At 44.3% G+C, this 24262-nt stretch overlaps 1 protein-coding gene across 1 annotated transcript in view; it reads right to left on the minus strand.

Annotated features, from left to right (window-relative positions):
* Window positions 1–24262, minus strand: part of IREB2 (iron responsive element binding protein 2) — a 47628-nt gene that overhangs the window by 11643 nt on the left and 11723 nt on the right. Inside the window, exons 3-15 of the mRNA XM_043554574.1 lie at window positions 21539–21704; window positions 19861–19998; window positions 18710–18928; window positions 15077–15146; window positions 14452–14635; window positions 13586–13725; window positions 10190–10361; window positions 8270–8370; window positions 4666–4782; window positions 3432–3591; window positions 2291–2426; window positions 1096–1180; window positions 565–721 (exon numbers count right to left, since the gene is read on the minus strand). Coding sequence (XP_043410509.1) covers window positions 565–721; window positions 1096–1180; window positions 2291–2426; window positions 3432–3591; window positions 4666–4782; window positions 8270–8370; window positions 10190–10361; window positions 13586–13725; window positions 14452–14635; window positions 15077–15146; window positions 18710–18928; window positions 19861–19998; window positions 21539–21704 — 1845 coding nt within the window. The remainder of the gene's footprint in view (window positions 1–564; window positions 722–1095; window positions 1181–2290; window positions 2427–3431; window positions 3592–4665; window positions 4783–8269; window positions 8371–10189; window positions 10362–13585; window positions 13726–14451; window positions 14636–15076; window positions 15147–18709; window positions 18929–19860; window positions 19999–21538; window positions 21705–24262) is intronic.

Here is a 24262-nt window from a genome sequence, read left to right on the forward strand (position 1 = left end):
GCTTCAGACATAAGCAGCTAAAAAAACTAATTACTTGCACATTTTATTATTTATTTATTTTTTTAAAAAGGAAGCTCCACGCCCAATGTGGGGCTTGAACCCATGACTCTGAGATCAAGAGTGGCACACTCGGGGCGCCTGGGTGGCGCAGTCGGTTAAGCGTCCGACTTCAGCCAGGTCACGATCTCGCGGTCCGGGAGTTCGAGCCCCGCGTCGGGCTCTGGGCTGACGGCTCAGAGGCTGGAGCCTGTTTCCGATTCTGTGTCTCCCTCTCTCTCTGCCCCTCCCCCATTCATGCTCTGTCTCTCTCTGTCTCAAAAATAAATAAACGTTGAAAAAAAAAAAAAAGAAAAAAATTTCAAAAAAAAGAGTGGCACACTCGACCCACTGAGCCAGCCAGGCACCCCTACTTCCACATTTTGTATTCTTCATGAGTACAGAAATGAAGAGTTGCATGACAAGATTTCCTGAAACAATTCAGAGTGGACGGTCTAAGGAGCATTTCAGAAATACAACGTGTGGAGGAAAGTGTGCGCAGGTATGTACGTAAAGGCAAAAAGATACCTAAGGGCTCCGTCTGGAAATCTATATTCACCGTGCCGGCGATGGCGTATGCCACCACTAGGGGTGGGGAGGCGAGGTAATTGGCACGCACACAATCACAAAGCCGACCTTCGAAATGTCTGTTTCCAGATAAAACTCCGCAAGTGACCAGATCACCCTGAAAAAGAAATGTATGTAAACAAATATATATTCAACTCAAGACATGGTAATCTATGTTTTGGATGATCTACGTATAGAAGCAATCAAAATATTGTACGTGTGAGGGCAAGATAACCAAAAGCGTACTGCCACAACTGTTACGTACGGAACTACCGAATCCTGTAACTGAACTAAAATAATTGCTTACATTACTGAGGGATTATTTCAAGGACCTAAAAATGATTTTTTCAATCATTTTAAGATGGACTCTTCCCAAGAGGTGCAAGGACTACAGAAATACAAATACATCAATATATATATTTTATGATTTAATAATAAAAGACAGTTATGAAAACCCCTCTCCGTGTCTTACTGATCCATGGATAATTTTACCTGTTTTATTGCATTTAAAACTGCTTCTGATAAGGGTGCTGTATTCCCCACACATGTTGAACATCCATAGCCAACTATTTCAAATCTGCATTTCAAAAAACAGATGTTATTGAAGAGAACATTCCAACATTTGTACCGAAAGCACAGGTCTTCATCTCCATCACTGTAATGAGATCACCTGAGAGAACGTTCCTGACCCTCGGATTACCCCGTGTCTACCTCTGTTTCACGGCTTCTGCAGCAATCCAACCTAACCCTCAGGCATGCCGCCTGTACTGGACGCCCGAACCCCGATATTCAGAACATTCCCGAGATCTGGTGACCTAAATCCGCCACAAAACCTGCACCCTGCACAAGACAATTACCCAAATATCACCGTCAGGGCTCTAAGTTGACCGTTTAAAAACTGATACTGTACTTCTATCCAAAGTCCTAAGAGGGACTGGTGGGAGGCGTGCAGCAAGGCCTCGGAAGGGACACCGTGACGGAAACCCCAAACAGTAAACCGCTTGATTCTCAACCAACCAAACTCAAAGAAAGTCTGACAAAAATCCCAAAATGACAGAACTAAAGACTTACAAGCAAAACCCTCAAAATTACTCTCAGCCGCTCTTCTAAAAGCACAATTTTTAAATTTATCACTCTTGCAAAGGAATTGATCTCTGTAAGTTAACAGATTCCAAAATACACCCTGAAAACAGAGGAGGCCTCCATTATTTTTCTTTTTCGAGTATGTAAGAAATAAACGAGTTCTCTACGAAGTTCAGGGACAGACGAACCTGTGCTTCACAGGGCCAATAACCTCACAAAACGCCAACTAAGACAACTTGCCCCAGTAATAATGCAGCTGGTATATTTCACTCTTTCCGAAACTGACCTGCCCCTCGCAGAAACTATGCACACTCGGTGCCATTCCTCAAACCACCCGTTACTTGGTCTCACGTTTGTCTTCCCACCCTTCAAGGAGCCAGAGACCACACCTCCGACCTCTTGGCAGCCGACACGCTGCCTTGTTCCTGGAGTCTGCCCAGCAAATTTCTGCCGAGGGAGAAGGCATCAAAGACTGGGATCGGCAAGGTAACAGGTAGAACAAAGCGTATTTTTTCTATCTTGTCTTTGTCTATGAAAGGTTCTAACAAGTGGCTCCGATCACTGCTGAACACAAAGTCGATATAAATAGCAGACCGTCACTTACCCAAGCTTACTGAGATATGGTAATACTCCGCTCGAACTGAGGTAATGTGTGACCATCCCACTGCCTGGAGATAAACTTGTTCTTATGTAAGGGTTAACACGCAGACCAGCATCTACGGCCTTTTTAGCCAGAAGACCTGCGCAGTAAACAATGGCGTATCAGGGCAGCACCCACAACCTCCAATTCGTGTGAGGGTAAAAGTCCGAATTCATCAATCCGCTGTCATTATTTTGCCCATCCTATTATGTTGATTTGTTTCATTTAAAACAAATAAAAAACCTTAACACTGTAAATTATTAAGGTACAGCCTGATATCATGGCATCCTACACACACATACACACACACACACACGGAAAAACAGGATACATAATTAATATGACACACACAGGTAATACCTATCACTAGCTGAACCATTTGTTCACTTTCTACTAAATGAACCATTTTAAATTCCCCCGTAAGAAATTAAAATTTCATATTTATTACACAGGAGTCTGTACAATTAATGAATTGTTTTTATGAACATACAACTAATTTCATTTACAATCCTTGTCAATAATCTTTTACTTCCTTTACATTCTCAGTGGAATCTAGCACAGTGCTATGGTAAACTTCTAGTAGATTATCAAGAGATCTGTTAATTAGCTATACTTTAAATTAACAGAAGAAGCAGATACAACCTAAAACTAACAGACATGTAAGTAATAATAAAAAGAATTTACCTTCTGTGTAATAAAACTAATAGCATAAGTCAAAGTCAGTCTTTTTTTTTTTTTTTAATATGAAATTTATTGTCAAATTGGTTTCCATAAGGTCAGGCTCCTTAAGACCCAATTAAAATCTCAGAAAGTCAGTTGAGTGTCCTACTTGGGCTCAGGTCATGATCTCAGGGTTCACGAGTTCGAGCCCCAAGTCAGGCTCTGTGCTGAGAGCTTGGAGCCTGGAGCTGCTTCAGATTCTGTGTCTCCCTCTCTCCCTGCCCCTCCCCTGCTCAAACTGTCTCTCAAAAAATAAATGTTGAAAAAAAATTTTTTTTAATCTCAGAAAATCTCTCAATATCAAACACAGACAATGATATACATGCATAATCTACGACACAAAGCATCACAGGAAAGGAACAAATGGCCATAAGCGACGGCCTACCTGCAGCGAGCATGACGGACGGGTTGCAGTTATTGGTGCAACTGATGACCGCGGCAACGACCACAGACCCATGGCACAGCCTGAACTCGCTTCCTTCGTACTGAATACACACAGTATCGTTCTGCTTTTCAGCTGCAATCTGGAAGCCTTTAAATCCGACCTACACAAATGTGCACATAAATACAAATACTCTGGGTATGTATAGAAAAAAAGACTGGTAGAAACTACAACAGATTCTTGACAAATGACATTTAACACTAAGTTCTGACTACGTGTGAGTGGTGCTGAAGCTGACGTTCAGTAGTTGTAATTCAGCTGAAGCATGAATGTGACAGTCACGATGGAAGTCTGCTGGCACTCGTAACCACCCGGGATCCAGCTGTTTTTCTCTACTCCTTCCCACTTACGATAATCCTCAAGAGATGATGCAAGGGCTCTGTTAAAATGGCCCTGACAACTGGATTCAACGTGATCCTCTGGGTGTGAATGTGTGTGGAATGGATGAGACAAGACTGCCTATGACTTGGTAACTATTGAAGCAGGTATGCAGGAATCCGTTAGACTACTTTATTCCTGCACAAGTATGACATTTTCCGCAATAAAACAACAACAACATAATTTAAGAAATTATAAAAAGAGGGGCGCCTGGGGGGCTCAGTCGGTTAAGCATCTGACTCGATTTAGGCTCAGGTCATGATCTCAGTCTGTGGGTTCAAGCCCCATGTTGGGCTCTGTGCTGACATTGAGCCTGCTTGGGATTCCCTCTCTCCCTCTCTCTCTCTGCCCCTCTCCCCATTCGCTTTTCAGACAGAAAGTACAAACCCAGAAAGTCAAAGAGGTCACGTGCCATTCAGTTACATTTACCAGATTTTATGAGAATAACTACACAGTTCAGAAGTCGAGAACAGTGTGTCCAACAGAACTTTCTGTGAGGACGGACACACTCACGATCTGAGCTAACACTAGAGCACCATGACCACAGGTGGCTAATCAGCACTTGAAGTGAGGCGACCATCCTTAACTCGAAATAACAGAATCAGGGTCTGATCGGCACAGCAGGCCTGGGACCGAGCTAATCAAATGACCAACTCGCACATGGGACGCCAGGAAACCGAGGGGGCTGCCAGTGCCAACATCCGAGAGCACAGTGGCCGACGGTGGTTCCGGGCCACCGGGCGGATCTTTACCCCTGAGCACAAGACGCACAGACAAAGACAGTGGCGAGGAGACCTGCCTTTTCATTCAAGCAAGCCTGGAAGTCACGTTTCATATCCGCCACGGCAACTCTGTCCTGAGGTCTCTTTGGACCGCTGACGGACGGAACTATTGAATTCAGATTAATCTGGATCACCTAGGGAACGAGAGAGAAGAGGAAGACAAGGAATTAGAATCTGTTCAGTACAGACTGCAATTCAGCACTACTTTCTGAAGCGCAACAAGTCCGTTCATGTTTGCTGTAACTGGACACACACCTCCAGAAATAAAGATTTGAAAACAACCCAATTTATGAAACGGAACATACAAGCATCTGCTAAACGCTAGAGTAGCAGATCGGTACGCAAACCACCCCAACACGAATCGGCCAGTCTACACAGACTACGGCGTCCCTCCCCATTTCTCTCCTCTGTCATCCAGATGCCTGATGATTAAGACAACGCCTGTGCCAGCCACTGATCTGCTGCCTCCAAGCTCCACATGCACCCTTCCTTGCTCTGTGACGACGAAGGTGACTCAGGAAACACTGCTCCTTCCTCAATGTGCTCAACACAGGCTGCCGGAGGGACACAGCGGGACTTCTCTCTTCCTGGTCCCCAAGTATCTAGCAGGGCAGGCTCCTGTGAGACCATGCTTTCATTGCTTGGGTTAAAAAATGGTATTTTCTTAAAACCCAACCTCCCAACTAGGTTCCTATGCGTTTCTTCTGGCATTTCTACCATTTTCCTCTGTCCGTTTGGGTCTTATCAGTTTAAATGAAGTTTCCCTACACTATGCCTTTCTCCAAGATTTAACCGCCCTGCTTACCCTAATCAGTCATAACTGCTATGCTGCTTTGCTTGTACATCACTTCATGGATCCAGTGATTCTCATCTTTACATACTCAGCAAGTTTACCTTGAAATCAACATGCTAATGGGTTTTAGTTTTATTTTTTTAATTAGTTTATTTTTTAGTTTACATCTAAGTTAGTTAGCATATAGTGCAACAATGATTTCAGTAGTTTCCTTAATGCCTTTACCCATTTAGCCCATCCCCCCTCCCACAAACCCCTCCAGTAACTCTCAGTTTGTTCTCCATATTTAAGAGTCTCTTCTGTTTTGTCCCCCTCCCTGCCTTTATATTATTTTTGTTTCCCTTCCCTTACGTTCATCTGTTTTGTTTCTTTAAGTCCTCATATGAGTGAAGTCACATGAAGTTCTCGGACTAATTTCACTTAGCATAACACCATCTAGTGGCATCCACGTAGTTGCAAATGGCAAGATTTCGTTCTTTTTGATCACAGAGTAATACTCCATTGTATATATATCTACCACATCTTTATCCATTCATCCATCGATGGACACTTGGGCTCTTTCCATACTTTGGCTATTGTCGATAGTGCTGCTATAAACATGGGGGTGCATGTGTCCCCTTGAAACAGCACACCTGTATCCGGTAGATAAATGCTTAGTAGTGCAGTTGCTGGGTCGTAGGGTAGTTCTATTTTTAGTTATTTGAGGAACCTCCATACTGTTTTCCAGCGTGGCTGCACCAGCTTGCATTCCCACCAACAATGCAAAAGGAATCCTCTTTCTCCGCATCCTCGCCAACATCTGTTGTTGCCTGAGTTGTTAATGTTAGCCATTCTGACAGGTGTGAGGTGGTATCTCATTGTGGTTTTGATTTGTATTTCCCTGACGATGAGTGATGTGGAGCATTTTTGCATGTGTCGGTTGGCCATCTGGATGTCTTCCTTGGAGAAGTGTCTATTGTTCATGTCTTTTGCCCATTTCTTCACTGGATTATTTGTTTTTTGGGTGTTGGGTTTGATAAGTTCTTTGTAAATTTTGGATACTAACCCTTTATCTGATATGTCGTTTGCAAATATCTTCTCCCATTCTGTCGGTTGCCTTTTAGTTTTGCTGATTGTCTCCTTTGTTGTACAGAAGCTTTTTATTTTGATGAGGTCCCAGTAGTTCATTTTTGCTTTTGTTTCCCTTGCCTCCGGAGACATGTTGAGTAAGAAGTTGCTGCGGCCAAGGTCAAAGAGGTTTTTGCCTGCTTTCTCCTCGAGGATTTTGATGGTTTCCTTCCTGTCTTTCGTTTAGGTCTTTCATCCATTTTGAGTTTATTTTTGTGTATGGTGTAAGAAAGTGGTCCAGGGGCGCCTGGGTGGCTCAGTCGGTTGAGCGTCCGACTTCGGCTCAGGTCATGATCTCACGGTCCATGGGTTCAAGCCCCGCATCGGGCTCTGTGCTGACAAGCTCAGAGCCTGGAGCCTGTTTCAGATTCTGTGTCTCCCTCTTTCTCTGACCCTCCCCTGTTCATGCTCTCTCTCTCTCTGTCTCAAAAATAAATAAATGTTAAAAAATAATAATAATAAAAAAATAAAGTAAAACCCTCAAAAAAAAAAAACAAAGTGGTCCAGGTTCACTTTTCTGCCTGTCGCTGTCCAGTTTTCCCAGTGCCATTTGCTGAGGAGACTGTCTTTATTCCACTGGATATTCTTTCCTGCTTTGTCAAAGATGAGTTGGCCATAGGTTTGGGGATCTATTTCTGGGTTCTCTATTCTGTTCCATTGATCTGAGTGTCTGTTTTGTGCCAAGTTTTATTTCTTAAATTTGGTCAAGTCTTTAATAGGTCAAATTATTCTTTTTTCTTATACAATGCAAGGTTTTTCATTTAATTTTTCTTATTCTTTCCCTTTGGGTCTTTAAAAAAAAAACAAACAAAACATGGCACTACAATAAACAGAGCTGAAAGGGACCAGAAAACGAGGAGCTCACACAAGTGCGCTCCCTATGGTCTGCTCTGGCCCTCCACACACTTAGGTGGGCTCACATATGCATCCAACAGTCAGCACTGTGCCAGGCGCACCAGGGCGGAGGGCACGGCACCACACAAAACTGAGCGCTCCTCCCCTCTTACTGGCATTCCGGCAGGGGAGACAGGCAGACACGTACAGAAATTAATACGTTTCAGGCAAGGACACATGCTATGAAGAAAAATAAAGCCGGGTTGAGAAAGTGGATAACCAGACCTATGACAACACCAAGTGCTTTTAGATGCTTACCACGCTCCTAGAAAATGAATTGTATTAAAATTCAGACTTCCCTGAAAGTGAATTTTACTTACTTCAATATAAATTCCCGAAAGGTAAGAAATATCGGCTTAGATTCATCATAAAATATCTTTAACATGTAAGACCATATAACTGTATTCCCCTTTCATAGCATGTTTTTAGAAATACAGACATTAACCAGATGCAGGCCTCATCAGAATTGATATTTTCAGAGGATATGTGACTCTCTTCATAAAGTAGAAAAAAATTAGATTTGATAAAATGTAGTAAAACTCCTGAGTAAAATCTAAGCAGGGTCATAAATAACATTTACTCGTTAAATGTTAAATAATGACAGCTGACACTGAGCACTCTCTGGGTCCCTAAAACCGTTCGAATACATTTCTATTTAATCCCTTAAGAATACCTTCCTATTTTAGAGATGAGGAAGCTGAGGCAGAAAGGCTAGATAACATGCCCACAGCCGTCCTGCCGGTAAGTCCCAGAGCTGGTACTCAAACCCGGTGGCTAAGCTGCAGAACACACACCCTGACGGCGACAAGGGGCCTCTCTGCACACACCTGGGAGTACTCAGGTTCTCCTGAGTTCTTCTGGTCATTTCGAAACAACTTCACAGCTTTAAGGTATGTTTCCATCGACTCGAGTTTGGCTTTGTCAAAACCTAAAATGAAGATTAAGAACAACAAAAATACAGTAAGAGAAATCTTTGGAGGTGCTGAATTCCAGTGATGAGCAAGAAACAGACATTCCACATTACTAGTCAGAACAGATTTCTTGACAAACTACCACTTGATGTTGTTCTCAAGAGCAGTAAAAATTTTGCCCTTGGTGAAAACTCTGCTTTATAAAACACACACCAGTCCCCCTTTAAAAGTTACTCAGAGACAAGGTGAGAAATACGGAGCCAATTCTAGAAAACTCACAAAAAAACAGTTTGCAGAAGATAAATCGATAACTACACTGAATATAACAAATGATCACCCACCACGAAGGACACTCCTTACTTTTCCTAAAAAAAAAAAATACGAATAATCAAAATGAAAAAATAAGTGAATGTTAAGAAAGGGTTCACAGAGCAGTGAGAGAGATCTAACAAGATCTTCCAGAAATCAAAACCATCAGATGGTTAGCAATAAGAGCTCCAGTGAAATATTTGGGCAGCTCTCAGCCAGCATGACTAGAAGTAACTGTGGCCAACTGCATTTCCAACGACTGATGCAACAGCACACACCCAAACCGTGTGCTCACAATGTGCCACTGGCAGCCCTCCATCAAGAGGCAGAGATCGGCCCTTGAAACTGAGCCACGGGACTCTCGACCGGCTGGCAAACACTCTCTCCCAGGTCAGCCGCCCTTGGAAAGCCACCATGTAAGTGAGCCCAGGTTACATGGAGAGAGCACACATGGAAGCTGTGGCTGACAGTCCCCGCTAAGCACCCGCTGATGGCCAGCATTCAGTGCCAGACATGCGAGCTCGCAGTTGTCAGGACTGCAGGCCTGAGCCGCCAAGTTTTGCGTCTGACACCCTAGACCCCACGGAGCAGAGACAGGCGGCCTCTCCGTCTAAACCACGGACTTGCTGAAACCACGCGGCCACACGTGATTATTGCCGGTTTGAGCTTTAGGATAATTCCTTACGCAGCAACACATCATTACTACACAACTCATATTAACATGTAGGAAGGAGGCATCTCAACCATTTCACTTTCAAATGTTCTAACAAACCCAGTTTAGAGAAAACTCTGCATTCCGTAAGAATCGTTGCCTCCAACGTTCCAAGTGACCAAGTGTCCATTTTGCCATTTGACTTACGAATTTATAAAATCTTCCCAACTGAAGAATACTAGACCTCACCCCCCCAATACCCTTATGACGAGAGATTAGTTCAGCAATGGCCTCTTGAAAAGGGAAGTGGACCACATAAAAAGGAGAGCCGGGGTCTTAAGAAACATGAGCACATCCTGGTCTTACAGGTATTTCTACATTAAATCGTCAACAGAAGACGGTCAAACGTCTTGCTAATCAAGCTACAAAAAAGATTTGGAGCCTGTAATCCTAGGCTGCTTTTCACAAGATTATGTGCTTAGTCTTCAGACAGGGCACCGGTCCCCAGCCTTTGTGTGGTGGCTCCTCTGTTCCTGTTAAGGGGACAGCTGCACACATGCGCCAGCCTGACTTCCACTAAACTGCAGCCTTTGTCCCTAAGAAGGGTGTGGCAGCCGTCATTCCTGGCACAAGTGAGGTAAGGATCTGCAGTTTGAGTAATTCCTTTAAAATACTGTAGACGGGCCACAGGGGACCAGGTTTTGAGAACACAATACTCTTTCAAGAATGTGAGGCAGTTTATTTGAAAGCCAGTTTCAACATCATAATTTCCTGAATATTCAATAACCTGCACAAGGTAGTCGTTTATTACAAGTTATTTCAGACAAACACACTGGAGACAGTAACACGCTTACCCTACCGATCTGTCATCTTACCTGTATGTTCTAAATGTTTTAATGTCACATTGTCAACAGGGAAAAAGCTGAGGGTAGCACCGTACTCTGGACACATGTTTGCTATTGTAGTCCGATCCACTATAGATAACTGTGAAACTCCACTTCCAAAAAACTCAACAAACTTTCCAGCCACTCCTACTTGCCTGAGGTGCTATGTAAAGGGATACACAGAAACGCACACAAAATTAGTAATGAGAAGATTGGCAAGGATTCTCTGAAAACTGCAAAATCTAATGTTTAACCCCTACCAGTGACAGTGAATGAAAGAGGTTCTCTGTTGTTCTTACCAAACATCAACTCGTTCTGGGTCTGCAGGTATTTTAAGCAAAAAGTCAACAGAAGAGTGGCCCAGTGTCACTGTCAGGCAGGGTCAAAAGGTCTTACAGGCTGGAAATGGCTAAGATCCACACGTGCACGTCCCTGAAACGGAGGTGCACTCTGGACTCGGCGCGGCTGTTAGGTTGGCAGCCCTCTTTCTTTCACAGCAGCACGTAAAACCGTGGTGCTTCTAAGTGCGGATGGCATTTCGCATTTAACGGAACACTAGCACACTGATAAAACTGTGTATTTAAATACAAAAATATGGGGGCTCCTGGGTGGCTCAGCCGGTTAAGCGTCCGACTTCGGCTCAGGTCGTGATCTCGCGGTCCGTGAGTTCGAGCCCCGACTCGGGCTCTGTGCTGACAGCTCAGAGCCCGGAGCCTGTTTCCGATTCTGTGTCTCCCTCTCTCTGACCCTCCCCTCTTCATGCTCTGTCTCTCCCTGTCTCAAAAATAAATAAACGTTAAAAAAATTAAATTAAATACAAAAATATGTACTGGCTATAAAAATTCTTCAAATTCTAACCTTGGTCCAAATATTTACAGCTTCGTTCATTATTGGTAAGTTTCATTCTGACAGGACGTCACATGTGGCTTCAAACTTCGTTCCTTGTCAAGCCATGTTTGTGAGTTATCACCAAACAGCAGCAGCCTCAGCCTGGACGAGGACAGCGCCCAGGGAGGGAACTGGGGACAACCTTCAACCCGTGAGTGATACTCAGTCCTAACGGTCTAGAGGTGCTGGGGGCCACTGAATCCAGACTCTTTCATAAAAGGCTAAGATGCTTCTTTACGTTGCTGGCTACAGTTGTGAGGATCCGAGCAACACAGGGAAGATATACCAAGGCAACCGCTATGTCACCAAGTCAATGAGGCACAACAATATACATGTGGAAAACAATACACGACTCATCCTATAAAAATCACGAATAGAACAGAACCTCAAAAGAGAAATAAAGTATTTAATAAATGAAACATACATGAAACATTTAATTCTTGTATCAATATACCCAAATTAAAAAACATAGAATACTGTTACAAGGAACAAAGCCAGGGGCGCCTGGGTGGCTCAGTCGGTAAAGTATCCAACTTTGGCTCGGGTCATGATCTCATGGTTCGTGGGTTTGAGCCCCGTGTTGGGCTCTGTGCTGACAGCTCAGAGCCTGGAGCCTGTTTCAGATTCTGTGTTTCCCTCTCTCTCTTCCCCTCCCCCACTCATGCTCTGTCTCTCTCAAAAATAAACATTAAATTAAAAAAAAAAACAAAAAACAAAGCCAGAGGGGTCTAAAAAGTGGCATTTATTTTCAGGATGTCCACAGGAGAGTGTGGATTTCTCTAAACCCATAATGAGATATTCCTTTTCCTTTAGAAATGACCCTGCAATTCTCAATTTAACTTCTTGATCTTCTGGGGCCATACACTGAATCAATCATTTCTGCAAGGTGTCAGATTTTTCCTAATTAGGGAAGAAGGATCAACACTAAATGCTAAGAAGGAAGCAGGACCATTTTCTTCCTCTGCAGAGAATTTCGAAAGCCTTCAGACCAACAATCTAACCAGACAAGTGGAGGCTCCAGGATCTGAATTGGAGCTATAGGTGGTATATTTCCCATGTGCATTTATTTAACAGAATGGACTTAATCATTAAAATAGAATTAGTCAAGGGGCATCTGGGTGGCTCAGTCGGTTCAGCGTCCCACCTTGGCTCAGGTCATGATCTCACAGTTCATGGGTTCGAGCCCCTCATCAGACTCTGTGCTGACAACTCAGCCTGGAGCCTGCTTCAGATTCTGTGTCTCCCTCTCTCTCTGCTCCTCCCCTGCTCGCACTGTCTCACTCTCAAAAATAAGCGTTGAAGAAACAATTTTTTAATAAAATACAATGTAGTCAAAACCAGAAATCTAGGGGGCACTGCCTGGGTGGCTCAGTTGGTCGAGTGTCCAACTTCAGCTCAGGTCATGATCTCACAGTTCATGAGTTTGAGCCCTGCATGGGGCTCTGTGCTGATAGTTTGGAGCCTGGAGCCTGCTTCTCATTCTGTGTCTCCTTGTCTCTCTGCCTCTCCCCTGTTCACACTTTGTCTCTAAACGTAAAAAAAAAAAAAAAAAAAAAATTTTTTTTTTCAAAACCAGAGATTTAGGATGGACAGTTACAAATTGCTGTTCACTAGGAAACTCTAGAGTACATGTACTAAATGCACGCAGCCAATATTTTTAAAATTCAGATGAAGTTTTTATAAAATCCTTCTGAAGTGTTTAAACAGCCAAGAGAAAATCTTGACCCTCCCACACTTCTACAGTCCGTATTATCCAGTAGAATAGTTTCTCGAGGGCAAATGGTTCATTTAAGTATTCAAAGAGATGCGGGGGCACCTGGGTGGCTCAGTCGGTTGGGCGTCCTACTGCAGCACAGGTGATGATCTCACAGTTCATGAGTTCAAGCCCTGCACTGGGCTCTCTGATGTCAGCACAGAGCCTACTTGGGAGTCTCCGTATGCCTCTCTCCCTGTCCCTTCCCCGCTCACACACGTGCACTCTGTCACTCTCTCTCAACCATTAAGAAATAAAATTTTTAAAAGCAGCATTCAAGGAGATGCAATTATTTTCCTAAATACGATTTTCTAATCCAGAGGCAACATGCGCTTACTGAGGCAACATGCGCTTACTGAGGCAACATGGCTGAGAGCCCAGGGCCGAGGGCCTGGCCGGCCTGGTAGGGGCCTTGCTCCACCTCCCACTGCTCGGCCCAGTGTCCCTTCCGCGAGTCACTGAGCCCAAGGGTATGTCCATTTTCTCAGAATGGAAATGGGGACAGTCCTAGGACCGACGCCACAGACTTGTAATGAGGAACCCGCGAGTCAACGTGTCACGTGAACAATGGTCCAACACCCTAGACAAAGGGAGGGTTCCCGACCGCTGCCGTGATTGTGAGGACAGCTGCGAGGCCACGGCCAGGGAGGCCAGGGCCCCGAGGATGCGGCAGCAACTGCAACCCTGCTCTCGAGGGGCCCCTGCGCTTCACGCCCACTGAGTCACAACACAGGTGCCACAATTACCTTCGTGATGCCAAGAACAACATCTATGGACGTAACAAAAGGGTTTGACGAGCCAGTTAGCTCACATCCCACCACCTCCGGCAACGTAAGAGAAACGGGCAGGCCAAGCATAACTGCTTCTGTCTCGATGCCTCCGACCCCTGAAGTGACAAAGACAAACGTTAGCGCGGCACAGTTCTCTGGGGTTCTCTCTGGGGCACCGAGCGCTCTGAGTGCTTGAGGAGCTGGTCTGACCCCCATCGCTCTTACTGTGCATGTGGACCCAAGTCCTAAGGAATGACTCCACTCACGTGGTTGAAAAAAATTGGTGCTCACCTTCCTATTAAATTCAGTAAACAGTCTTTATTACGCTAAGTACCACGCTAGGCTCAAGGCATAGATATGAACGGAACCCAGAACCGCCAACCTCAAGAGGCTCCGTCCAATGACAAAGACTTCTGGACCCGGCAAGGAGGGCATGCGCCCTGCCAGAGGGACAGCCTGGGCAAAGCCACGAGGCGTCCAGTAAAAGCACAGCCCACGCTGGGCAGTAAACACTCGTGTGCAAGACACGCGTGCACGAACGGCCGGGAGCAGTCACACAGGCCTAGAGCAAGGGGGTAACCGCATCGCCTTCACAGACAACGTTCCACCACGGCTGCTCCACGACAGCAGTGCCCGGCCGGGCACCGCACACGGTGTTCATAAACCGTCCCTCACGCCACACTGTCCACAAAGGCTAACACTCATTTTTGTTGCTGTGACAGATGAAGAAACAGCCTCGAAGAGGCCACAGAGCCCGCCGACCTGCTACATATGCTCTTTTGCAGTGTTCCTGAATCATCTCCCCCCACCCCCAAATTAAATATATTTAGTCATCTACTTACCCCACCCCAGAATCCCCAATCCATTCACCATGGTTATATGAGAGTCTGTGCCGACGACGCTGTCCGGGAAGAGGAGGTCTTTTTCTTCGAAAACCACTCTTGACAAATACTCTAAGTTAACTTGATGAGCCATCCCAGTTCCGGGAGGGATTACAGCCACATTCTTAAAAACTCTTGAACTCCACTATATCATGTTTGCATTTTAAAAAATCCAAGCGTTAGTACATCACCTTGTGCTCACAATCAAAATGCAATATTGACACAAAAAATACTTTACCGACGTTCAATATGGTCAAAGTTGACAGCATACACGTAAAAACAAATATGCAAATACTAACCCTAAACATATTCATTTTGCAGATTATTAAATCAAAATTAGGTCAAAGAAAAATGATCTAGTAAGTCCAGATAAATGGTAGTTTTCTGTGTCCTAGGGACCACAGTGAATTACAGTCACTTAGTTTTTATCTTGTTTTATGCACTGGGGTTTCCAACGAGGTCTTGTTTGAAGGAGGAAAAGGGATCCACTGCTACAAAGCATTTAAGAACTACTAAAGGACATAAACACCGTACTCATCACTATTTTATAAATTTAAATATAAAAATTTCCTCAAATCATGTGTACCTTGAAAAACTGAAGCCTCTCTCGATTTCTGCCAAATTCTACTTCTTGGTTTTTTAACACTGTTTCGGGTCTAAAAGGAAGAAAAGCCAGCATTACACGTATGTATTACACAGAAGACTTACCTTGTTTCTAAGAATTCATTCTCACGAGCACACACACATCTTAAAAACTCCTGGAACAGCAATTAACCAGAGAGACTTCTCAGAATCGGCTGCTTTCTCGCAGCACAGAAGTTCTGTTTCAGACACCACACCAGAAAGCTATTCCATCCCAGTGTCCCGGACCATACTGACTCGCCGTGTGAGCTGGCTCAACGTATCAAAAAGAACAGAGCAACCTTTGCTGGATTCCCCTCCGCAGGAAGAGGGAGGGCAGCGGTGTGGCCTGCACCTGGCACGTGCACTTCCCTTCCCCCGCTGGGCCCCGGTGCCAGCACGGCCGGGCGGCGTGGACTAGTGTGGCACAGCGGTGACCACGGTGCGACGCCACTTCGCGCCTAAGAAACTTTCAGCAAAAACCTTGTATTCAACTCACCCAAATTGGAAAGTTCTGTCTTATGTAGAAGTATATGGACTATAAACATATCTTACATAAATTATTTAAACTAAGAGATAAAAAACAATCCACCTCCAAACAGTAAACACTGTGCCACTTTTAGAAAGCTATTTTTATCTAACGGACATTTAAAAAATGATCTCTAGGGGCGCCTGGGCGGCTCAGTCGGTTGAGCATCCGACTTCGGCTCAGGTCATGATCTCACGGTTCGTGGGCTTGAGCCCCGCGTCAGGCTCTGTGCTGACAGCTCAGAGCCTGGGGCCTGCTTCTGCTTCTGTGTCTCCCTCTCTCTCTGCCCCTAACCTACTCACATTCTGTCTCTGTCTCTCTCAGAAATAAACATTAAAAAAAAAAAAAATTTTTTTTTTTAATGATTTCTAGCAGTGTTAAGGTACTTCGCCTGCCAGCTGGCGATTGTCAACTAGAGTATCAATATGACTTAAATTATACACGTTCTCCAGGGTCCAGAAAATTACAGTTGTTTGTCAACTTAAAAAACAAACAAAAAGAAACAGGGCTCCTGAGTGGCTCAGTCAGTTGGGTGTCCAACTGCGGCTCAGGTCATGATCTCATGGTTCATGGGTTCGAACCCCACGTCGGGCTCTGTGCTGGCAGCTCAGAGCCTGGAGCCTGCTTCGGATTCTGTGTCTCCCTCTCTCTCTGCCCCTCCCCTGCTCACACTCTGTCTCTCTCAAAAATAAACAAACTTTAAAAAAATTTTTTAGGGGCGCCTGGGTGGCGCAGTCGGTTAAGCGTCCGGCTTCAGCCAGGTCACGATCTCGCGGTCCGTGAGTTCGAGCCCCGCGTCGGGCTCTGGGCTGATGTCTCAGCGCCTGGAGCCTGTTTCCGATTCTGTGTCTCCCTCTCTCTCTGCCCCTCCCCTGTTCATGCTCTGTCTCTCTCTGTCCCAAAAATAAATAAACGTTGGAAAAAAAAAAAAAATTAAAAAAAAAATTTAAAAAAAATTTAAAAAAATTTTTAATAAAAAAATGAGTAAACATTAAAACCAAAAAAACAGACGGGCGCCTGGTGGCTCAGTCCGTTCATCGTTCGACTCTTGATCTCGGCTCAGGTCACGGTCTTGCAGTTCATGAGATCGAGCTCTGCGCCGGGCTCTGTGCTGACACTGCGGAGCCTGCTCAGGATTCTCTCTCTCTCTGACTCTCCTCTGCCCACGCTCTCTCAAAATAAACATTTTAAATTAATAAAAATAAACAAAAATAAGTAAAATAAAACAAAGGTCATGTTGCTGCATGGTCACTCGAAGCCACAGTGCATGTCTATGTGCTTCTTCTCAGGGCTCAGGGAGCACAGCTCAGTTCCCACAGCGATCAAGGCTCCAGAGCACCCCCCTCGTTAGCTCAGAGCCGGACTTCGAGTTAGGCGGCAGTTTCAAGGGCCAAGTGTACACTCTCAGCTCTCTGGCTGGGCCTCTGAGAAACACCTCCCCGGGACACCGACGTGCACAGAAGAACCACTATGTTCATACGGCCAGGGACCACAGTCAGCCCATCCGAATGCTGTATAATCTGGACTCAAAACTGAGGGGAAATGTTACAACAGATTGGATTTTTAATTAAAAACAGACCATCTCAGCACTTTGTACTGTGCCAATTACAAAAAGGCAGTCCAAAAAAAATCAATGGTGTTTGAATCAGGAAGTCTTCCTTTTCAGGAAACTGATTTCTGTGTAAGAAGAGATGTCAATCTCAAAAGTCAACCTGTATCTCACCATCAGGACAACTAGGTAGCAGGAACAAGGACTGATTACATAAAACTGTCATAACCTGATGGCAAAGGACCCACAGATCATCCTGAATTCTTAGCAAGGAAGAGGTCACTATTGACTGGAGGCCTCATTAAATATTGAGCGCCAACTTGTACAACTACCAAGAATTTGAAAGATCCAATTTAACGTATTAGTGGTGCTTAGGATAAAGTATGTGTGGATATTATTCTTAGCTATTCTAAATCTTAAATGTGTTAAAATTTTTAAAATTTGAAAAAGTAAAAAGTATGTCATTTTTTTTAACTAAACTAAAAAAAAAAAAAATTTTTTTTTTCAAGTAGGCTTCAAGCCCAGTGCAGAGCCCAACGCAGAGCTTGAACTCACGACCCTGAGATCAAGACCTGAGCTGAGATCAAGAGTCAGACACTTAACCAACTGAGCTACCCAGGTGCCCCATAAATTAAAAAAATTTTGACAGTCTCTTGACAGTAAAACAACTCTTAAAAGTAAGAGTTAAACTTTGAAAATTTCATAGCATATAAAAACTGAGGTATATGGGGCGCCTGAGTGGCGCAGTCGGTTAAGCGTCCGGCTTCAGCCAGGTCACGATCTCGCGGTCCGTGAGTTCGAGCCCCGCGTCGGGCTCTGGGCTGATGGCTCAGAGCCTGGAGCCTGTTTCCGATTCTGTGTCTCCCTCTCTCTCTGCCCCTCCCCTGTTCATGCTCTGTCTCTCTCTGTCCCAAAAATAAATAAACGTTGAAAAAAAAAAAAAAAAAAACTGAGGTATAGTTTTTTTAAAAAATTACCTATTAGGAAATTTTATCAACTGCTAAGAACAGAATTCTTTCCTGGGCAGGTCCACTACTTCCCATGGCACCATATAGGCAATTATCTACCTCAGAAGGTTCGTTAAGTTTGTAATCTACAACAATCATAATATTCTTAACACCGAGCTCTTTATGCGATTGGAAAAAGCAAGAAGTCTGAAACTATAAATAGGGAATTCACAAAAGAAACATGAACGTATAGTGAGCACACGAATGGTACAAATTCACTAAAATAAGAAATTCAAAGTTTAAGATGAGATCCCATTCTTCTGCCTACATTACTCACAAAAATTAGGTATATTTACAGAAAAACCTTCAGAAAGGTTCTGTTCTTCCTAAGGAGAAGGAGGCACTGGTCTTTAGAGACTACCATTTTAATTAACTTTGCTTCTCTCAGCACAACAGGAAACACACGTATGGAAGTGAGGCTACCTAACAGGGACAGAAGGGAAGGAGACTGGTGAGATTTCCTTAACTAAAACATAACCTGGCTCAGATCAGTATGTTTAGAAAATCCCATACTCAGGCACTGGTTGCAAATGAAAAGGACATAGGATGGGTGTGTTCTCAATCTGCGAAGAAAATTTTCCTGAGCTCCGGCCTGGTTCTCCAGAATCACAGGATCCTCGGCAGGCGGTCTGGCCTCTGCAGGGAGCCTTCTTAGGCTGCGCTTTGAGTGGAGAGAGCTTTCCTGCTTTCTGCGGCTCACCACCTCCAGGATTTGGAGCATTCTGTATTGCACTAGCATTCCAAAAGAGGAAACAGAATAAAACCATCGTAAAGTGACACAAATGTAGCTTTTCAAAACGCACACAGTTTGGCAATGGCATGTGGAATTAACTAAATGTTGTTCAATGTTAATACAGCATTTAATTCAGGTTTCAAAAGCAAATCTCAGATTGCAAAAATATAATAATAATAAAATAAAACAAAAACAAAAAACTCCAATAGGTCATTTAAGTTTACGGAGATGACAGCACAACTCTGCATGCCCAATAAAATCATTTCACACACTTCCGTAATAATCGCGCTTCTAGCAAACACCTAACTAGGTCCTCTTCCCATCTATCAACTCAAGAGCAGCACAGAGCCACAGTGCTAATCTCAAGGGCGAGAGCACTCAGGGGCTGGGACAATCCCGTCTCGCTACCAGGCTCCAGGGGGTGAGAAAGCAAAAGCCAGCACATCGCAACACAATCAGGTCTTCTCCAGTTTGACCTTGGTCACAGGGACCTTTCACGCAGAACATATGTATTTCAGGGGAAGGAAACAGAGTTTTAGCAAGCTCTGTGATTTTAATCACCAATTACCTAAAGACATTCATGGTTCACATCTTTAGATTCTCTCTCTCGAAGGCCAAGTAGGTTAAAAAACGAAAGAAAATGAAGATGAATTCACATGGGCACTCCACAAAGCAGGTTCTAGGCTCAAACGTTTCTATCAAAAATGGCAGAATTCTACAAACATGAGTATCATTTGAAATTCAGACTGAGTTAAAAAAATTCACCAGTACGTACACTTCACCAGCTTTTCCTTTCATACATGAGTGGGTACTACCTCGCGCCCCGTACTCAGGCTTAACTGTCTCTACTCCCCTTCTTCTCACCACACAGCCCCTCCGGGCTGGCTGTCGATTAACTCGCACGGCTGTCTGCACAAGTATCTGCTCTTACCATTTATTGAAGTCGATCTGTAAAGAATGGTCAACTGTGAGATCTGTCGGACGGGCAGGGTGGACTTTCTTAGGGTCGCCTCCAAGAACTTTCACTGCCTCCCTCATAGCAGCAAAGTCCACCATTGCTGGTATTCCACTACAAAGTAAAGAAATGAAAATTATGGCTCACGCTCTTCTTTCATATGCTCAAATAATACACATCTATTCACTTTTACATTTGAAAGTATCCCTTTCTGGTTTGCATTCGTGTTAGATCACGTACTTGTTACCCAAAGTTAGACGTATCCTGTTTAATGGGAATTAAACATTACCTGAGAACGTGAGTGCTTGGGGGCAGACACACCAAAAATAACGAGACATGATTTTTAGAGACATAAGGCAATCTCAAGAACTGTCTACGGAATTCTCTCCCTGTCTTAAATTCTGACACCCCGCTCCCTCCCTTCGCCCTGGCCCCATGCCCTTCCTCTCAGTGCCTGTCCACTACTCCAAAGCTGTCCACGAGACATACGTGTCTCCGGCTGACCACACAACAAGCATTCACCACATGCCTTCAGTGTGCCAGACACCAGTGACACAGGCTGGTCAGAGACAGCGCCTCCTCTCAGGAGTCCGCACAACAGTAACACAAGGACTAATACGGCAGCAAACAGAGGGTACAAAGCAGTGGCACACGAACCAGACTTGGGTGGGGGTGAAGGAGATGTTCTTGATTATCTAGCTAACTTCTATACCTCCCTTGAAACTCAGCTGAAGGTTAACTCTTCCAATTACTAATCCCTGGACACCCAGATCAGGCAAAGTCTTTCAAGCCGGGGTCAAACGTTTTCGCTTGAATTCTAAGTGTGACAGAAACCCACTAGTATATGGGGGCATGACGCGACCCTAGTTAACATTTTTAATTAAATCATAATATGCTGTGCAAAGACAACTACCGACTCGGAAGTGTGCAAGCAGGGACACAGGCTAGAGACCGTAACAGCTGTAGTCCAGGTGAGAGAGAACGGGCCCAGGACCAGGATAGTGGTGGAAATGGTAAGAGGACACGTCTGAAAGGTAGAGTCCGTGGAGCTTGTGGACAGCGTGGATTACACACAGTGGGAAGAGAGGGGTCAAGGTCAACCCCTGGATCTCTGCCCTACATGCATGGAGGCTATAGGGCATTTCCTGTGACAGAAGAGACCTGGAAAGGGACAGGTGTGGCTGCTGGGCAATCAATCTCTGGATGTGCTAAGTCTGACAAGCCACTCACTAGCTAAAGACAAGCAGGCAGTTCAGCAAAAAGAGTTTTTCGACAGAGTGTGTAAGAAAAAAGTGCCTACTTTTTAATGAATTTATTTAGTTTAGAAAAGACAATTCTTTAAATTTATAGACTGATCTTCAGAATTAAAAACTGCAGAGCCAACCATCACGGAGTTTGAATTTTAAGAAGGAAATGTTCAGAAGGCCTGGATGGCTCAGTCGGTTGAGCATCCAACTCTTGGTTTCAGCTCACGTCCTGATCTCATGGTTCATGGGCTCGAGCCCCACATCAGGCTCTGCACTGTCAGCTCAGAATCTGCTTGAGATTCTCTCTCCCCCCCTCCAACCCCCCTCCCAGCGCATGCTCTCTCTCTCTCCCTTTAAATAAATAAATACTTTTTAAATAAATAAAAAGGAAATGCTCTACCACTCACGTAAAATCTTGAAGAAGAACACGGGCTGGGAAAAAGGGCACTTCAACATTGCGTTGTTTGGTTTTCCAGTCTAAGATGTTCATGACATCCTGTTCTTTCATCAGAAAGCCGTCACAGTTCCGCACAGCAGCTTCCAACAGGACCCGTATTGAGTAAGGCAGGACATCTGATTCAGGAGAGAAGATCACTATTAACAAGGGAACAGTCTTACCTACGTACTGTAAAAATCACAACAGCAAAAAGTTAAAGACAGGGATGCGCTGTTTTCTAAATTAAAAAAAACTGAGTAAACACGGAGGAAAACACTGTTCACGTTAATACCAGGCTTTCTATAAATTCAACTTTCCTATATGTAAGCCAAGGTTCTGAAGAAACTCTTCATACAAGAGTTGCACTGATTTGGGTACACGAGCCAGACAAGTATCTAATATTCAGGGAAGACCAAGAAAAACTGAAAAGCACAGAAAATCAGAATTAAATAGAATAATTAAAACATCCCTAAACTGTGTAAAAGTCTTTAACAAATTTTTAAAAATTCCCATTGAGGGGCACCAGGGTGGCTCAGTTGGTTAAGTATCTGACTTTTTTTTTTTAATTTTTTTTTTTTAATGTTTTATTTATTTTTGAGACAGAGAGAGACAGAGCATGAACGGGGGAGGGGCAGAGAGAGAGGGAGACACAGAATCGGAAACAGGCTCTAGGCTCTGAGCCATCAGCCCAGAGCCCGACGCGGGGCTCAAACTCATGGACCGCGAGATCGTGACCTGAGCTGAAGTCGGACGCTTAACTGACTGAGCCACCCAGGCGCCCCTCTGACTCTTATCTTGACTCAGGTTGTGATCTCACAGTTCTTGAGCCCCAGGGCAGGCTCTGTGCTGACAGTGTGGAACCTGCTTGAGATCCTCTCTCTCGCTCTCAAAATAAATACACATTTAAAAAAATAATGTAGAAAGTGCTTTTGTTACTATGGCTAGAAACCAAAATTTTCAAGAGTAATGATACAGAAGTATAAAATCAGAGTAGCTAAGTTAAAAAAAAAAAACAAAACACCTTACATTTCAATTGGAATCACAGATATAAACTCATCTTTTTCTCTTTCTAGAAAAATATGTATTTCCTAGCTCTCAGTGCAAATGCCCCCAACAACGATGATCCAATAGTAATGCACCCCCAACCATTCAGCCTGCTGTATACTAAATGCTATTTTCCCAACTGGAAGAAGACACCCGAGTTCCTTGGAGAAACGGTCAGTCCCGCGTTTGGGAAAGGGCACGGACAACGCGGGCCCAGGACGTCCTGTGTCAGAACCAAAGGAAGCAAAGGAAACTGATGAGTCAGTTTGATAATCAAAATGAACAATGACAGAAACTGCATCAAATACAAAAACAGCCCTTAGTTCATAATGACTCTTCAGCCGTGCAAGCTGCTAGAGAAGTCATTACCCTGAAAACTCACAAAAGGGAGAAAATCACTCATTAAGCACGTCCTTCCTGATTTCAAGTAACCAAATAGTTCATGAAGACCAAGTCCCTCCATGCAGAAGTAAAGCTAATAAAAACAGAAGGGGAGTGACAGAATTCGACAACGCCTAACGAGCAATCTGGACAAGGCTCCGGTGCTCGGGGATACGTGAGCGGAACTCACAAGGGACCAAGCAAGTGGATGTCAACTATGACTGCTTAGCATCACTGAAAGCACGACGTCAGAGAGAGACATCACCTGCCTCCTGATGAGAAAACACAAGCCCCAAGTGACAAGGGTTCTCGCAAAAATGCATACGTACACAAGCCTGATCCAATCAGCCAGCCAGCCCTCACTTTCAGTCAACGGGAGACACAGCGGTGGCGCCAAAGTGAAGTGAAACCATGGAGAAGCCGTCAGCCAAATCCAGAACGCAGTACCTTCTACAGAGGAACAAACATGGTTTCTTCCACATAAAGATGGCGTGGAAAAAGGAAAGAGGAGAATTATAGACCAAAGGAGATTTAAGAGATGTAATAACCAAATGCTATATGTGGCTCCAATTTGGACACCGTGTGTACAAATCCACTGTAGAAGTTTATTTTTGAGATAATCAGGAAAACCTGAATACGGACCAGGTTTTACGTCATATTAAGAAATTTCTGTTAATTTTGTTAGGTATAATGAAGGTGCTGAGTGTTATTTAAAAAAAAAAATTAATGTTTATTTTTGAGAGAGAGAGAGAGAGACAGTGTGAGCAGGGGAGGGGCAGAGAGAGAGGGAGACACAGAATCCGAAGCAGGCTCCAGGCTCTGAGCCTGACATGGGGCTCGAACTCATGAATCATGAGATCATGACCTGAGCTGACGTCAGACGTTTAACCAACTGAGTCACCCGGGAACCCTACTGAGAGTATTACCTTTTAAGGTCCTTTTCAAAGGTCAGAGATCTAGGTTACACAATGGTGAAATATTTTAAACAAAAGATCGGCAAAATGTCAATCTGGGTTACTGGGTTTTCTCCCTACTTTTAGGATTGAGATTTTAACTCCACAAGTCGGAGATGAAGAAGTTGTGAGGGAAGAGACAAGGGCCACACAGCCAGAAACACAAGACTGAGAGCCTGTACCCGCTCTTACTGTAGGTCTGACCCGAGGACAGGGACTCGAGCAGATTCGTGTTCTGCCTGACAACAGAACACCAGACACCTGACAGAGATGTGGCATCAGGCTCACGTGCAGCCCTCAACCCTACAACTGAGAGT

Source organism: Prionailurus bengalensis, chromosome B3 (genome assembly GCF_016509475.1).
Source record: "Prionailurus bengalensis isolate Pbe53 chromosome B3, Fcat_Pben_1.1_paternal_pri, whole genome shotgun sequence".
NCBI classification, from domain to species: Eukaryota; Metazoa; Chordata; class Mammalia; order Carnivora; family Felidae; genus Prionailurus; species Prionailurus bengalensis.